Source organism: Benincasa hispida, chromosome 5 (assembly GCF_009727055.1).
Source record: "Benincasa hispida cultivar B227 chromosome 5, ASM972705v1, whole genome shotgun sequence".
Lineage (NCBI taxonomy): Eukaryota > Viridiplantae > Streptophyta > Magnoliopsida > Cucurbitales > Cucurbitaceae > Benincasa > Benincasa hispida.
Window position 1 is genome coordinate 8,284,122 of NC_052353.1, and position 18,438 is coordinate 8,302,559.

The 18,438-nt window shown below is 38.2% G+C and overlaps 1 protein-coding gene across 1 annotated transcript; it reads left to right on the forward strand.

Annotated features, from left to right (window-relative positions):
* The first annotated feature begins 747 nt into the window (after positions 1 to 747).
* Positions 748 to 18,224, forward strand: LOC120077816 (mediator of RNA polymerase II transcription subunit 15a-like). Its single transcript, XM_039031878.1, has 7 exons — positions 748 to 1,038; positions 8,126 to 8,200; positions 8,929 to 10,335; positions 10,435 to 10,779; positions 12,695 to 12,895; positions 12,975 to 13,063; positions 17,611 to 18,224. Exons 2-7 carry the CDS (start codon positions 8,135 to 8,137, stop codon positions 17,816 to 17,818), a joined length of 2,316 nt encoding a protein of 771 aa, XP_038887806.1. The 5' UTR covers positions 748 to 1,038; positions 8,126 to 8,134; the 3' UTR covers positions 17,819 to 18,224.
* The last annotated feature ends 214 nt before the right edge of the window (positions 18,225 to 18,438 follow it).

The window sequence follows — 18,438 nt, forward strand, 5'->3', positions numbered from 1 at the left end:
ATACAAAGAAATACAACAGACCAACAGCTTAAATAGAGAACAGGGAAGCCCTAGGGTACAATGAAAAAGACAAAATTGCCCCTAGAGTGCAAAACCCTAATTTCAACACTCCCCCTCAAGTTGGGGCGTAGATGTCAATAAGACCCAACTTGCTCGCACATGCGTCAAACATCTGTCTAGGTAGTCCCTTTGTTAGGACATCTGCAATCTGTTGATTGGAAGGAATATAAGGAACACAAATGTTGCCACTATCAAGTCTTTCCTTGATAAAATGCCGATCAATCTCCACATGCTTTGTTCTGTCATGTTGAACAGGGTTATTTGCTATGCTTATGGCCGCTATATTATCACAGTAGAGTTTCATTGGACCGTTATGCTCTTGATCAAGGCCTTTCAAAACTTTTTCAAGCCAGATCTCTTCACAGATTCCCAGACTCATGGTCTTGTATTCTGCCTCGGCACTACTTCTGGCAACGACACCTTGCTTTTTGCTTCTCCATGTAATAAGGTTGCCCCACACAAAGGTACAATACCCTGATGTTGATTTTCTGTCTACTACAGATCCTGCCCAATCAGCATCTGTGTAAGCTTCGATGCATCGCTTTTCAGTTTTTTTGAACATCAAGTCTTTCCCTGGAGAGGTTTTCAGATATCTCAAAATGCGCTCTACTGCCCTCATGTGTTCTTCGTATGGAGACTGCATGAATTGACTTACCATACTCACTGCATAAGTGATGTCAGGTCTAGTATGAGATACATATATTAATTTCCCATCAAGTCGCTGATATCTTTTCTTTGCTTACTGGAACATCTTTACTCATATTACTTAACTTTGCATTTGCTTTTATAAGGGTATCAACTGGTTTGCAGCCCGTCATACCTGTTTCCTTAAGCAAGTCCAGAGTATACTTCCGTTGGGAAACTGAAATTCCTTCTCTCGATCGAGCTACTTCCATTCCAAGGAAGTATCTTAGTTTTCCAAGGTCCTTGATCTCGAATTCCTCAGCGATCTTTGCCTTCAATCGGTTAATTTCTGAGGTATCATCGTCTGAAATAACAATGTCATCAACATCAGTTTTATCACATTTATTATCATGATCAGGGATAGGACTACTAGTACTTGGAACTGATCTCTGTTCAGACTCATGAACTGGAGTCGGAGAGATAACAGGCGGCGCTATTTCCTTCCTGAGATTCTTCCTATAGTATGTGATCCAAGGGACTTGTTTGGTTGGGAGGATAGGTGCATTAGTATTGATACTGACATCAAGGATGGGTTCAGGTTCAGGTAAGGCAGAAAGGCTGGGACCCCAATTGATTTCTTCATTGGAATGCTCCCCCTGAAGAGAACCATTGGGAAAGAATGGATGGTTTTCAAAGAATGTCACATCCATAGAGACAGCAAAGTATTTTCTGGAAAGGGGGGTGGGTGATAACACTTGTACCCACACTGATGTAGATGGTACCCTACAAAAACGCATTTTTGTGCTCAAGGGGTAAACTTGGTACGGTTAGGTCCGTGTGTATGGACGAACACCACACAGCCAAAGACACGAAGGGGTACATCAGAAAGAAGTCTGGAATTTGGGTAAGACTTTTTGAAGAAATCTAAGGGGGTTTGGAATTTTAGGGCCTGGGATGACATGCGGTTTATTAGATAGGCTGCTGTCAAGATAGCATCACCCCACAAATAAGAGGGAAGAGAAGTTGACAACATAAGTGAGCGGGCAACTTCAACAAGGTGACGGTTTTTCCGTTCGGCCACTCCATTTTGTTGAGGAGTGTACGCCCAGGAACTCTGATGGACAACACCTTTGGAGACAAGGAATTCGCGTAAGGCGTTACTAAGGTATTCTCGACCATTATCACTCCGGAGAATAATGATTTTGGCGTTGAACTGGGTTTCTATAGAATTGTAAAATTGTTGGAAAACTGAAGTGACTTTTGACTTATCTGTCAGAAGGAAAACCCAGGTTAGTCGAGTATGATCATCAATAAAGGTTATAAACCAACGCTTCCCAGTTATGGTAGTGACTGGTGAAGGATCCCAAACATCGCTATGGAATAGAGTAAACGGTTTAGAGGGCTTATAGGGCTTAGAAGAGAAAGAAACACGAGGTTGTTTGGCCTGGACACACACAACGCATTTCAATTTAGAAATATTAATGTTGCGAAAAAGACGAGGAAACAAATAATTCATATATTGGAAATTAGGATGGCCAAGGCAATAATGCCATAACATATAATCAGTTTCAGAAACAGAAAAATGGGAAGAAAACAAACTAGTCCTATCACATATCCTAAAGGAAGCTTCTTTAGTGAGGAAATAGAGTCCCCTGTCATGTCGGGCAGTGCCAATCGTCATCCCTGAGTTCAGATCCTGAAAAACAACATCATCAGGTGAGAAGATAACACGACACCTCAAATCTCTGGTAAGTTTTACTAATAGATAACAGATTGTAAGACACTTTTGGCACATGTAACATCTTGGAGTATTAAGTCGGCAAAGGGTGACACCTGTCCTTTTCCAGCAACGGGGGCAAAGGACCCATCTGCAATTCTGATTCTTTCATTTCCAGCACCAGGTTGATAAGATAAAAATTGATTAGAAGAGCCAGTTAAGTGATTTGTGGCTCTTGAGTCTAATATCCACGGTTTATTACTAGTTATACTCACAAGGCCAAAGGAGTGAAAAGTACCTGTATGAGCGATTGCACTTACACCCACTGTAGTAGTAGTGCTCTGAGTAGTTTCCTGGTTCTGAGTCTGAGTATCTCCGGTAACAGATTCACCTACAAGAGCCCAGCTTGGCTGTCGTTTCTTACCATTTGGCGGTCGGCCGTGAAGTTTCCAGCACTGATCTTTAGTGTGACAGGGTTTTTTGCAATGTTCACACACTAGGGCCGGCTTATTGTTCTGTTTATCTTGGACAGGGCCTGATGTTTTGAAAACAGCAGAATTTGTTGGTGTTACAGGTGTACTGTTCATGGCCCTCGACCTATCTTCTTTCAGGCGAACTTCAGAACAGACTTCCATTAGGGATGGTATAGGTCTGGTCCACAATATATGACTTCGCACTGTATCAAATTTAGAGTTGAGTCCTGCAAGAAAGTCATACATGCGATCCGTTTCTTCAAACCGATAATGTAACACTCCTCCACAAGGACAGTTCCAAATCATTTCACGGCACAAATCCATCTCTTGCCACAACAGAGACAGCTTGTTAAAGTTAGCAGTAACGTCCATCGTTCCCTGTTTGCATTCATGGACCTGCCTACGTAGAGTATATAATCGAGAGGCATTCTGTCTCCTGGAGTAGAGTTTCTGGGCTGCCTCCCAAATATCACAGGCTGTAGCTGCATACAATATAGGTTTTTCAACCTGAGGTTCCATACTTCCAATCAAAATCGATCTCAACAAAGAATCCTCTCCTTTCCACATTCGCTCTTAGGGATCACCGATTCTTGGTTTTGGTATTTCACCTGTCAGATATCCAAATTTGTGACGGCCCTCAAGGGCCATTTTAATAGATTGGGACCAAGAGAAGTAATTATCACCATTCAACTTTTCTCCCATAATAATTCCAGAAGAATTGCCTATAGTTCCAGCACATAAATTTAAGGGGTAAGTAAGGAACGAAGTTACTGAGTTTTCAGGGTATGGGTTTAGATCTGGTTGGATTTTGGATGTCGATCCCAGGGCTTCCCCAGTAGCAACAAGCTGTTGTTGAAACATCTCGTTCTGTCGTTTAATCTGCAACTGCAACTGGGTAACTTGATCTTGGATTATATTTCCTTGGTCTTGGTGGTATGATGAAGACTCACCCTCTCCAAACTCATCCATGATCGGCAAAAACTGCTCCATTCGGTTGCTCATACCTGGTTGGAAAATACCCATACTTCTTCCATATGTCCTTTGGTGCGGCAGAGGTTGAGATGAGATGCCGATCTGAGAGGAGAAGGCTGGCGGCAACCCCAACGGACGGGAACTGGACTGGTCGGCGTTGGGCATCATGGGATCTGGACCGGTCGGCGCTGGTATAGCAATTGGGCTGGTCCGGCATCGGTCGGCAGCGTCTGAGATCGGCCGGACAGATTTCATGTAAGCCGGTCGCTGGTCGCCCTCGTCTGCGCACGTTCGAAACCAGATGGTCCGTCTTCATTTGCGCGCGGTCGACGAGATGGATAGCTGCTGGTTCGCTAGTCACCGTTGCTCGGTCTGGCGGCGGTTATTCCGTCTGCAAAGGAAGCCGGTGACGACGACTGGTCTTCACGAAAGTGGGGAAGAAGGGGGTTTGGAAGTACCTGTAATGGCTTTTTGGATAAATACTGGTTATATCTGGGTTATTGGGTTTGGGATTCTCCTGTTGGATTTTCCTTGATGGTGGCCAGGGTTTCGTCTCCATGCTCTGATACCATGATGAAAATAGAGTAAGGGAAAGGAAAATAACACACGCCAAGATTTTACGTGGAAAACCCTAAATTAGGGAAAAAAACCACGGGATAAGGGGATTCTTATTAGAAATACGATACAAGAATACAACAGACCAACAGCTTAAAATAGAGAACAGGGAAGCCCTAGGGTACAATAAAAAAACAAAAATTGCCCCTAGAGTGCAAAACCCTAATTTCAACAGTAAGCAAAAGATTTGGCTATCACGTAGATAAGGGGTCACTTTTGAGTAGTAAGCTTTGGGGAAAATACTCTATAACTAAAAGTCCAGTGATTTGAGTCTTAATTCCATCCTACAGGTGGCTACATCTGTAAAGACCGAGTCTTTAGGTTATGTGTGGGTTTCATTTAACCTAAAGACTTGTTTTTCTTTCGTTCTTTCTTTGGTAATGAACAACAATTAACCTACTATATTTCTTGCAAAAATATGATTATATAAAATGAGAAACCAAAGAGAAATCAAAGCCTTTGATTCTTAATTTTTCTCTATGAATTTCACCATCATCATCTTCTTTTTCTTCTTCTTTCTGTTGTTGATCTGTATTTTTACTCTGTCTTGAAATTTTTAATTGAGTCTCTCCCATCATCTTAGCAATCAATGGAATACCACCACATTTCTTTAACAATTTTACTTTTAATTCCTCCAAATTTGGAGGATCTTTAGAGAACAAAATCTTCATTTTTCACTAACTTTTGCTAGAAAATATTTCAAGAAAAAATCTCCATTTTATGGGCTTTTCTGATAGAATACCAAACTGGGAATGGAGTTTTATTGAATTCAAGAACTGAAAGAGTAAATATGCCAAAAGTAAAGATAGTTCTACTGCTTTCCCTCACAGATGAAAGGAAAACTCTACTCAATCACACAACTACAAAATATTCACAAACCTCCCCGTTCTCTCCTCTTCCCTTTTAACATATCACAAATTCCCTAACTAACTAAGGGTCCCCAGTCGGCGTGGTCCCCACCTTCTCAACCGAAGCACATTCATCTTTTCTAAATTTTCCCATATTGCCCTTACTCTTCCTCCTTTGATACTGAAATAATTTTCCCATCTTTTCTAAATTTTCTTTAGGATTTTATTTGATCCTTCACCTAATGTGGAGTTGGTTTTTGATGTTTTGTGGAGGATTAAGATTCCAAAGAAAGTCAAGTTATTTTCTTGGCAAGTTTGCTCGGTCGTGTGAACACGATGGATAGGCTCTCGAGAAAGATGTCTTCGTTAATGGGTCCTTTTTGTTGTATCTTTTATTGGAAGGCGGAGGAAAATCTAGATCACCTTCTCTGAGAATGTCAACTTGTGATGTTTGTGTGAAATTATTTCTTTCAGAAGTTTGATTTGTGCTTGCTCGCTACAGGGACATTCGTTTGATGATTGGGGAGTTTCTTCTCCGCCCATCTTTAAAAAATAAAGGTCGTTTTTTGTGGTTCTTGGGGGCGTGTGCTTTGTTGTGGGATATTTGGGGGAGAGGAACAATAAAGTGTTTCGAGGTGGGTATAGGGACCTTGGTGAGGTTTGGTCCTTGGTGAGGTTCCATGTTTCTTTGACTTCAGTTTCGAAGACTTCTTGTAATTATTCACTAGGCAATATCTTACTTAGTTGTAATTATTCACTTGTCGTTGGATCTTTCTCCTATTAATGAGTCGGTCTTTGATGTGGTTTGGAGGATTAATATATCAAAGAAAACCAAGTTCTTTACCTAGCATATTTTGCTAGACCGTGTGAATACTTTGGATAGACTTGTTGGGAAGATGATTTCGTTAGTGGGTCCTTTTTGCTGTACCGGAAGGCGGAGGAAGACCTGAATCACCTTCTTTGGGGCTGTCCTGTACGAGGTCTGTGTGGATTTGTTTCTTGCGGGAGTTTGATGTTTAGGTAGGTGGCCAGAGGAACATTTGTGCAATGATCGGGAGTTCCTTTTCCATTCGCCTTTCAGAGAGGAAGGGCTTTTTTCTTTTTTTGTGGTTTTGTGGGGTGTGCGCTTTGTTGTGGGATATCTGGAGGAGAGGAACACTAGAGTTTTCAGAGGTTTGAACAGGTTGAGTGAGGTTTGGTCATTGGTGAGGTTTCATGTTTTGCTTTGGGTGTCGGTTTTGAACCTTCTTTTGTAATTATTCCCTAGGCAACATCTTACTTAGTTGGAAATACTTTCTTTAGTGGGGTGCTTTTTGTGGACTTCTTTTTTTTTACGCCTTGTATTATTTCATTTTTTTCTCTATGAATAGATTCTATTAAAAAGAATTGTCAAGCCAAGAATCTTTCCCATAAAGAGATTCTTTTACCATCACCAAGTTTAAGAATAGCAAAGACTTCGACTTGAAACCAAACTTTAGAAATGCTAATCCATGGGGTTTGAAAGACTCGTACCAAATTTTCCAACTGGGTCTCACCTGAGCGAACCGGACCTCTGAGATAACCTCCACCCCATTTAGCCAATAGTTCCAAGTTTCTATATTTTAAGCCTCCAAACACTTCCAAGACCATGCTTCACAGTAAGTCTTCCTCCATGGGATAAATTGAAGGGTTCCCATCGGTCTAATCTCTTCTGAATTTTGTCAATAGGCTGCCAAAACGAAATTTTCTTAGGGAATCCACCCAGAGGAAGGCCAAGATATAAAAAGGCAATGTTTCAACCTACTATGAAGACGTGGAGAAGTAGACAAATTTTCATCATCCACATTAATGCCATACAACGCGCTGATTTTTCCCAATTAACTAGCTGGATTACTTTGATTATCGCGTCCAACATTCCATTCACAAATATGGTCCCAATCTGTTTACTTGGCGCACGAAAGGGGCAATAAGAAGTATTACTAGAAATTCTTTCAAGGACATTTCCGATAATCTCCCTTTTTTTTTCTCAATTCCTTAATTGTATTGAGGGTAATGGTCTCGTACTTACTTTTGGGAAGACATGTGGTTGGAGGATATCCCTCTGAACGTGGTCTTGATTGTTCTCTGTCTTATTGGGACTGGTAGTGGCCAGTTGCTTTGGGTGCCTTCTTGAGAAAGGGTTTAATATTTATATAATTGCTGACGATACTCTTGTTTTCTCAATATTTGAGTAGGGAGGATCAACAATTTCTTCAAAATCATTTATATCTTTGAAAAGACATTTGGGCCTAAGGTGAATGAGACTAGATCCATGATTGTGGGTATTAATTGGTTGCATCGATGAAGACTGCATTGATTAAGAAGTCAGCAGTGTGGCTGAGGACTTTGGTTTTAAAGTAGTTGTTTGGTCTTTGACCGTTGATTATTTAGTCTTCCAACTGCTTGGAAGTTCATGTTTGATGTTTTAGAATCTGGTTTTGGAGAGTATTGTTTCTAAAGCCATCAAAGCATAGTTTAATGGAGGTGGGATCATCCTGCTTTCTTTGTTACGCTTTAACTTTCCTAATTACTTATTTATGTGTTTGAGGCGTCCAAGTGTTAGAGGATTGAGTTTCTTAGGTATCTTTTGTCAAAAGGTGTGATATAGGAGGGTGTTACCTGTTTGATTAATTGGAAGATTGTGTCTGATAAGGCGCTTTAATGTGGGGATTATTTATTTATTTATTTTTGTCAAGGGCGACTCTACTTTCTTTAGGATATGTATTTTTTTTCAAATTCTTAAAAATGTTGTTTAACTTCTTCTTTCTCCATCTTCTTCTTCTCCTCCTTTTTTGTAGATTAAAGCTATGAAGGACTTGTACTTTTTTGAATTGAAAGAAATGTACCATAAAATTCTTCCTAAAGTGCATCAGGTATGTGATTCTACATGTATATCCTAGAGCATTTGACTTTTGATATTATTGATTGTGGTAGTAGCTTAATCTTCATTGAGGGATGACTTCATTGATCTATCACCTTTTGTTCATATATCTTAGGGGTGGAAACGGTTTGGTGGTCACCGGACCGAACCGATTTTTCTAATATGTGGAACCGAATCGAACCGCACCGCATGTATGCGGTTCGGTTTGGTTTTAAATTCGGTTTTGGAATTTTTAAAAAATCTATGTTATATATTTTTTTAATTATAAAACGGTTCGGTTTGGTTCGGTTTTGTTCTTTAAATTAAAAAGTTTTAAATCCAGTTTTACTCTTTTTTTAAATATATAAATATATAAATAAATAAAATATATATTAGTTAAAAACGGCTTGGTTCGGTTTCAAATTCGGTTTTCGAAATTGAAACAGAACCGAACCGGATTAATTCGGTTTTTGAAATTGAAACCGAACCGAATCGAATTAATTTGGTTTCAAAATTTCTTCAAACCGGATCAAACTGTATTTTTCGATTTCACTGAGTTTTCGGTTTGGTTCAGTTCGGTTTTTGCGGTTTGAATGACACTCCTAATATATCTACATGCATTGCAAAAATGTTTTCCACTTCAGCTGTCGAATATCCTACACTTTCACTCGCATTGTAGTTTCTCTCATTCCCTCTATTAGTATGCACTGATATTGCGTAATTTGATATTTTATTGCCCAGTTTGAAAGTCTTCCACAACAACCAAAGATAGAGCAGCTAAATAAATTGAAGGCATTTAAGGGCATTTTGGAACGCCTTTTGACATTCTTACAGGTTTCAAAAAATAATATCACACTTGAATTGAAAGATAAGATAGGCCATTATGAGAAGCAGATTGTTAGTTTTTTAAATTCCAATAGGCCAAGGAATCGAATCTCTACACTACCGCCGGGACAACATCCTCCCTCTCACATGCAATCCATACAGCAGTCACAATCACAGATGACCCCGTTACAGTCTCCTGAAAATCAAATTAATTCCCAACTGCATTCTGCAAACATGCAAGGTTCTGTGGCTCCAGTGCAGCAGAACAATATGAACAATATGCAGCATAATTCTCTTCCAACTTTTTCAGGATCAGCAGCACAACAAAACATGACGATCCCAATGCAGCCTGGTTCCAGTTTGGAATCAGGACAAGGTAATTCACTGAGCTCATTGCAGCAGGTTGCTGTTGGGTCTTTGCAACAGAATCCTGCAAACAATTCCCAACGGGCAAATAATAGTTCTTTGCCATCACAAAATGGGGTGAACTCTCTGCAGCCAAACATCAATTCTCTTCAATCAAATCCTAATATGCTTCAACATCAACATCTGAAACAACAGGATCCGCAACAGATGCTGCAATCGCAACAACAGCTTAAACAACAAATGCAGCAGAGACTGAAGCAGCAGGTGTTGCAGCACCAGCAACAGCAGCAACAGCAGCAACACCCGCAGCAACAGCAACCACAATTACATCAGCAACAGTCACAGCTACATCAGCAAGGAAAGCAGCAGCTACCCACACAAATGCAGGCGCACCAAATGTCACAACTTAATCAAATGGAGATTAGCGAACTGAAAATGAGACAGGGGCTTGCTGTGAAGCCAGGGATGTTTCAGCATGTCCCAACAACTCAGCGCTCAGCTTATACCCATCAGCAGATGAAACCAGGAACTTCATTTCCTATTTCTCCGCCAATCTTTCAAGCTGCATCCCCTCAAGTCACCCAAAATTCTTCTCCTCAAGTCGATCAACAAAGTCTGCTTTCATCCATTACTAAGACTGGAACACCTTTGCAATCTGCAAGCTCCCCTTTTGTTGTACCATCTCCTTCAACGCCTATGGCTCCATCTCCAATGCCTGGTGAATCTGAAAAACCCACTTCTGGTGTCTCAACACATACAAATGTTGGGAATGCGGGACAACAAACTAGCGTGTCTGCAACACAAGCCCAATCTCTTGCCATTGGCACCCCTGGGATATCTGCCTCACCATTGCTAGCTGAGTTTAGTGGTACAGAGGGCGCTTGTGCCAATGCATTACCAACCGTTTCCGGCAAATCGAGTTTTACAGAGCAGCCTCTTGAACGTTTGATTAAAGCTGTAAGCCAAAACCTTGAGTGATTTTATTTGTTCGTGGTTTAAATTGTTATGTATTCTTCTTGATTGTTTCTTCATTTGTAAACTTACTATGGTTTTCAGGTTAAATCAATGTCACCTAAAGCTTTGATTTCCTCTGTCAATGGCATTGGATCAGTTGTCAGTATGATTGATAGGATAGCAGGCTCGGCCCCTGGTAATGGGTCGAGAGCTGCCGTTGGGGAGGATCTGGTTGCCATGACAAAATGTCGGCTGCAAGCAAGAAATTTTGTTCCCCACGATGGACCAAATGGAACCAAAAAGATGAGACGCCACACGAGTGCAATGCCCTTAAATGTTGTTTCATCAGCTGGCAGCATAAATGATGTTTTTAAACCGTTGACTGGTGCTGAGACATCTGATCTTGAGTCAACTGCAACATCTAGTGCCAAAAGGCCCAGGGTTGAGGTAATAACAAATTTTACATATTGTACGTTCTATGAGGGTGAAATAACATTGTAATAGTTTAGTTAGATATTGGTTTTGTTTTTTTGTTTTTTTGTTTTTTTTTGGGGGGGGTGACAAAAAGCAATTTCAAATTGATGGAATGAAATATCCTAAGGGATACAAAAGAGGCCCATTTACAGGGAATACAGCAGTTGTTTCCAGTTAGCAAAAAGGAAATTCAAACCATTATTTTGTAGAGGTTGTAAATTCTTACACACACAAAAAAAAAAAAAAAAAAAAAAAAAAAAAAAAACCCATTGAAAATAGCCAGCTCGAGGTTCTCTCCAGCATCGGGAAAATTCTGTTGTTTCTTTCATCCCATATCTTCCACCAAACAGCCCTAATTAAGCAAGACCAAAGATGAGCTTGTAGTAGCCTTGAAAGGGTGATCAATAAAAAGCATCCTTATCCAATTTAGTGTTTCAGAGGGGGGACAGTAATCCAACCAGCAGAGAACAGTTCAGTCCATATTTTAGCAGAAAATTGGCAATGGAAAAAGATATGGTTCTGTGATTCATTGTCTTTTTTGCAAAGGTAGTACCAAGGTGGAGAGAGGTAGAACCAAGGGCATCTTTTTTGAAGCCTATCTATCTCCCTTTTAAGGCAACAAAATGGCTTTTACGAGCCAGCATTATCAGAGCCATTCTTTGGAAGATTTGGGAAGAGAGAAATTTTAGGAAAAAGAAAGGAAAAGAAAGATCCCCTAGAGATGTTCTTGAATCATCTTGGCTTTAGCTTTCTTGCCTCTTCTTTGTATTATTATATACTCCGTACTTATTTCATTATCTCAATGAAGAGGTCCGTTTCCATTTAAAAAAAAAGATGTTCTTGAATCATCTACTTTCAATATCCTTTTTTGGTGTAAAAATATACAACCCCTCAATAGTTACAATTTAAATTTCCTTGTGTCTAATTGGTGGAATCTTTTGCAATCCCATTTATTGGCCTATTTTGTACTCTTTGGAGATTTCATTCATCAATGAAATATATATATTTTTTTAATAAAAAGAAAAACCTCGCTTGGCAAGCAAACTTCCAAATATGCTTGTAAAGGACTTGTGGCGGTGATGATGAATGGGGGCCAGTTTAGATAGGTTAAGAGCCACAAGTTGAAGAATAGATAAGCTTCATCATTAGTTATCTAATTATGTTTAGAGGTCACACATATGCTCCACCTTTTTAGCACCATATAGTTCTCCTTTTTCATTAGGAAGTTATATTATTGTATTAGATGTTTCTCAATATTCTTCTAATTTTATAACCTACTTTGACATTTTGAACTTGATATACCTTTTTTGCTACGACTTTTGCTCCTTGTTTTTCTTTCCTTTTCTGGGTGGGGGGAGTGTTAGTCACGTACATTGTTGTTGAATATCAATATACTTACTACAGTGTAGTTTTTATATTAAAACAAAAATATCAGCATTATTTTAGTCCCCCTCTACAATTTTGTCCCTTTTATTTTTTATTTCATGGTCCAGTGTCTTGTAGTTGGAGAATATTAATTTCAAGATATATTATGTACTCGTTCCTAGATAGTTATAGTGCTATTGGCTTCATGCAATATATTTTTGCTAAAGAGACTTGAATAGGAAAGGAACAAAGCAACAAATATGAGGTCCTAAAATACTTTTAGACTTTATGAATATTTTTGAGGGAGGAGGAAGGAAGAAAGCAATAAATTTGTGATGTATTTTATAGATGTATTAAGATGTCCGGCTCGTTTAGCATTTAGGGCTTCTTGCAATTTGCTCGTCATCTTTATGTCAGAATATCAACACAATATTATCTGTTTTGAACTTGTATCGGCTCACTTTAGTTTTAAATCATTTGCTTTACTATTTTAGTTTTATATATATATCTTTACCTGTTGCAGGCCAATCATGTTCTTCTGGAAGAAATAAGGGAAATAAACCAGCGTCTTATTGACACTGTGGTTGTAATCAGTGATGAAGTAGTTGATCCAAGTGCTTTAGCGGCTGCTGCTGATGGGAGTGAAGGAACAATTGTCAAGTGTTCTTTTAGTGCTGTGGCTCTCAGTCCCAGCTTAAAATCCCAGTACACTTCTGCACAAATGGTGGGCATATTTCTTGCATATCGGGATCTTCATTGTCTGCATTTATCTGTTTTATTACATGTGCATTTCTATTTTGCAGTCTCCAATTCAGCCTCTTCGGTTACTTGTTCCTACAAATTATCCAAATTGTTCTCCGGTACTCCTAGACAAGTTTCCTGTTGAAGTCAGGTTTGTACATGGGATCTGCTTTTTGTTTGTCATCTGTTTTCCTTTTCTAAACAAATTCAGTTCTATCTTCCACAAACCCCTCTTCCCAGAACAGATAAAGTATATATGTAGCAGGCTATTTGCATCAAATAAAAAAAATGATTTCATAAACCTATACAAAATTGCAAATATATGTACCATTTTAATTCTAATCTAACTAGGAAGGATAAACAAATAGACCATTAGTAGATTCAAAAGCTTAAACTAACAGGGCTATGGTGATTACAATTGTTTAATATGTGTTCTCGCACCTAGACTTATCAGCATGAATTATTAATATAAAATTTAGAGAAAATGACTTAGCAAAAGTGTGAACTCATAATATTTTGCATTCATACCATGCTACATCACGACTAGACCCAAGAGCTTAAACTATTGGACCAAGATAAACTTAGTTTCTTTATTATATTGGAATAAAATTTGAAAGTCATCCTTGATTTTAGGACAATTCTAATCAATCTGATTTATACTTAGAGTTAGAGAATTTGTATGATTTATTTAATAGTAGTCTTAGTCTATTTGTTAATTTGGATTATAGTGTTTAATTCATATTTTAGGCTTAATTAATTACTTCTTAATTTTTTGTAAGGCTATGTATAGCCACTTTAGGGTTGTATTTAGAAGGTTTTGAAGTCATATTGAAAAAAGACTTTGTTCTGGAGAGTTTTCTCACTCTTGGGATGGATTTTTCTTGTTTGATCATGGATTTGGCATAAAACCCAAACCAGTTGCATCATCTTAGGTATTTGTGCATCCTCATGCCTACGTTTTGATGGAAGCATAGGCTAGGTAGGCTGTCAGATTGCAGATTGATTCTTTGAAGATATACATATGACAAATTGACCAAGCAATTGTCTACCTTCTCTCGTGAATGCTTTATCAATCGCACCCTATAGTTTGATCAAGTCAAATTGGATTGTAGGGTAGTTAATGGAGATTTGAGAAAGAAAAATGGCATGTACTTCTCTATTTATGATAGGAAACAAAGGTAAAGTTTTGTTTCCTTTATTTTTTTTCTTAAAATAAGAACGTATTAATCAGAGCCTCTCAATTGTGGAGGATTTAATTAAGGCTATACTAACGAAAAAGACTGAAGTAATTTGAACAAGGTTACAAAAATCAAAGAAATAAATGGACGTATTTTCGAAGATCCTTCAATTCTGTTCTTTCCAAAGCTCCCACAAAAGGGCAGGAGCAGCACAACCCCATCGAATTTTAGCTTTACCTTTGAGGTGCCAACTTCTAAGAGCTTCCACCAGCCACTCGAATTTATTAGGAAGACAGAGGTTGATGCCAAAAGCTCTAAAGAGTTGCTTCCAGCTTCTTCTAGCAGAATTACAATTTAGCAAAAGGTGATTGTTGAAGTCCACATCTTTGTGGCATAAAGAGCAAGTCGATGGAGACATACAAAGACTCCTAAACTTCTTTTGCATTTTCTCACGAGTATTTAGACTACTGTGGGCAAGACTTCAAAGGAAGAGTTTAACCGGGTACCAAAATTCCAAATCATCTTAATCCATGGAGAATTAAGATTGTGGGTGGTTTCAGTTTCAGTGAGTTTGTGGAACCTCGAATGGGTAGAGAAAACACCAGAACTTGCCAAAGATCAATAAGCTCTATTAATGCTGCCCACACTCTGATAGCGTTGATCTTCCGAAGCCAAGGTCCCAATCAAGATGAATATAATTCCAACAAAAGATTCCCTCTCAACCCCATTAAAGATTCTACTATTTGACTCTCTCCAAGTACCCCACTTCCATGAAAGGTTAAGTTTTTTGTTCGGTAGGTTTTCTATAGGGGAAGGGTTAATACCTTAGTCAGAGTGTCAAGGAAGGTGCTAACTTGATGGAGTTGTCGTGTAAGGTGTTGCATTCTTTGTAGGAGGGCAATAGAGGACCTTGATCATATGCTATGGAGTTGTGATTTAGCTTATGCTATCTGGACTTGTTTCTTTGATGGGTATGGTTTTGATTTGGCTAGACATCATGATTGAAAAAAATTGTAGAGAGATGGTCGAGGAGGCCATTTGGTACAAGAGAATTCTGGGTTGAACACGAGAATACTGTATTCCCAGGCATCCTCTTCGCCTATGCATAAGAGGTATTCCATGCCCTTGTAAAAGGGTGAGTTTTCTCTTTCTCCCCCCTCATTCATTTACATTTTATTTTGAATGTAGTTAATTATTTAAACTAGTTGATATTAATTTACCAAAATCAATTCAATTAATTATTTAACTAGAATAACTCAATAATATTTCATTAAAATTTTACCAATCAAAACTCATTAAATGAATGTGGTTACTTATTTTACTGCATTGTTGATTAATTAGTAATCAATATCTTTTACAGTAAAATCATCCTTCAAATTTGTCTTCCAGCCTTAGTTGTGAGTCTTCTTCCAGTTTTGTCAGTCTCATTCCCGAGTCTGCTTCCAGTTTTAAATCTTTGCCTTCTGAAAGCGAAGTTATGTTCATGGCACTTTTGTCTCGGTCTCCCAAATTTTTCATATCTTGAAAAATTATTTCCTCATTTATTCATGAATAAAAAGTCGAGTCATCTTCCGTGTGAAATTTGTGAACTCTTCAAACATACCATAACAGTAACTTTTATTGATGACCATATAAGACTCACATGGACATATTTCATGAAGGATAAATCTGAAACATCAACTATCTTTCAATCCTTCTATTCTATGATTTTGACTCAATTTCAAAGTTCGATTCATGTCCTTAGAACCGACAATTCTGGAGACTTTCAATTCAATTCTTAGATCATTTCTTCATCTCAGGGTATTGTTCACACTTGTTCATGTGTGGATATACCCCTCAACAAAAAAGCTTAATCATTCAGCATAAAAGCAATTTAAAAAAAAAAAAAGGACAAAAATCCACAAAAGAATTGGCTTTCTCAAATTTTTTATCTTATCTTTACTTTTGTTCATTCCTTTCACAACAGCGGGAAAGAAGCCCTGCTAGCATTAGTCTACAACACTAGCTTTTTCTTTTATATCTAAAAAGGATAAAGATGATAAAAGAAAGGGATACTGTTGTATACTAGGCGTTAGTCCACCACTGTATCTTTACATCCGAAGATGCTGTTATAAGACTTTGGTAGTGTTACACTTGAAATACTGTAACTTTATTGGTGTAGACAAGTTGGAGGAGAAGTTTCTTAAAAACTGAACAGCATCGGCCCTTCATTAAACCAAATGATCAGCTTATATACTTGGTCAATCAAACAACTAACAACCGGAAAAGAAAGTTACTACACAGTAACTTACAAAAGTAAAATACATCCAAGGCGAGCACCTTCAGTAAGGCGCTTGCCTCGTATGCAGCCGCTATGAACATGTTCATAACGGCGTAGGCAGTTGCCTCCATGCCCCTCTTTATTTTTCTCTCTTAGTTATTCCATTCATTTTCATCATCAGTCCTACCCAATTCATCCCTTTTTCATTGTTATTTCTTTAGTTCAAATAAGAATTCGAGTTTGAAGAGGAAGAAAAACTATGTTTAAAGAATATGTAGAATTATAGTAGAAGAGTTGGAGGAGAAGAAGAATCTAAACAGTTGAAGAAGAATTAAAGGGCATGAAGAATCAGAGAAGAAGAATCGAAGAACTTGAATCTCGTACCAGCTCTAATCATCTTTCATCTTCTCCTTTTCTCTTTTTTACCTTTCTTACATTTTCAAGCCCCAGTACAGAAGTACCAATTCAAATGGGATTATACACAACTCACGTGTTTGGTGTATGTTTGTATTAATTGCCACCTGGTAGCCAAACTGCCAGGTGCAATCTATTAAAGTTGTTTCTGGTCTCTTTTCTTCACCTTTGAAATGGTTATTTTAATTAACCACTATTTCTTACTATATTTCTTAAAAAACTTTAGTTGAGATTAAATAGTTTTATTGATAATTTTAGGTAGAGTATAATTATTTTACATGAACATTTTTACTAATGATATTTATTTATTATTTTATCGGGTGTGCCTCCCTTCATTCAAGCAACACCCTTTTATCGCTTCTCACCTTGAGGCAATGAAGCGACTCATCGCTTTAGAGTATGCCTTACGCTTTAAAACATTAGTTAGCATCTAACATATGTACAAAGGTGATTAGAGGAAAAGATTGTTATGGGTATTTCCCTTCCTGTTAATTGGAAAACTGTTAGGAGAGATAGAATGCCTAGGATTTTCTCTAGATTCTGTCGTTGGTAAGAATTCTCCCAAATTTGCAATGGGATTGAAAATTGGCAAAACTGAATTCTCTTGCACCTTTTTCTGAATTTTTTTATTTTACTTTTACGATACGTTGGGTGATTTGATCATCTTCCGTCCATTCCTTCTCTTTGGTGAATGCCTTGCTTTTCACTTTACTACTCGAGTCTATGATTCTTGCTTAAAACCCTGTAATTTTTTTGTTTAACTCCATTACTATATTTTGATAAATTCGTTTCAGCTTCGATGGTCCCTATCAGACTATTATCCTTACTATCATCAATTTTTTGCAGCAAGGAATATGAAGACCTTTCAATAAAGGCCAAGTCAAGATTTAGCATATCCTTGCGAAACCTTTCACAACCGATGTCGCTCGGGGACATAGCAAGAACTTGGGATGTCTGTGCACGTGCTGTTGTTTCTGAGTATGCTCAGCAGAGTGGCGGTGGCAGCTTTTGTTCTAAGTATGGTGCTTGGGAGAACTGTTTGAGCGCTGCGTGATTCGAAGAATCCATCTATAACGAATTTCCGCAAATCATCTCAAGAAATTTCTAGCAGGCTGACTGACCAGCCCCACCTGCTTCGGGAAGACGGGCAGTTAACTTAAATAATGGTAACATATCGTAATGTATGTCCCTCTTTAAAACATGAAGGTTGTTTATTAAATACCATAACATTGGCAGGAGTAGGCTAATTGAGTCTTTGTATTTTGCCACGATGGATCTGTTTCGCTTGTGAAAATCGATGCCTCTTTCGGTTATGTATCTGTAAATCATAAAATGGGGGACTGTAAAATTGAAACCCTTGATGTTTATTGAATGCATAAATGTATTGTTTGATAGGAAAATTCTTCCTTTTAGATTGTCTCTATTGAAAAATACATGGGGAATAAAACTTGTGTTGTGCTCATCTTGGACTAGACCTTTTAGACCAAGACAAACATGTTTTTGCCTGATCCCACTGAGAGCTTGTTAGTTGAAAAGATCTCTTTACTGTACCATTGCACATGTTTTATGTAATATATAGAAATTCAAATTCTTATTTGGACAAGATATTAATTTCAATTCTTTCTAGAAAGTTCTTTAATTTTTCTGTTTAAATTAAAGGTTTTTTTTTTTTTT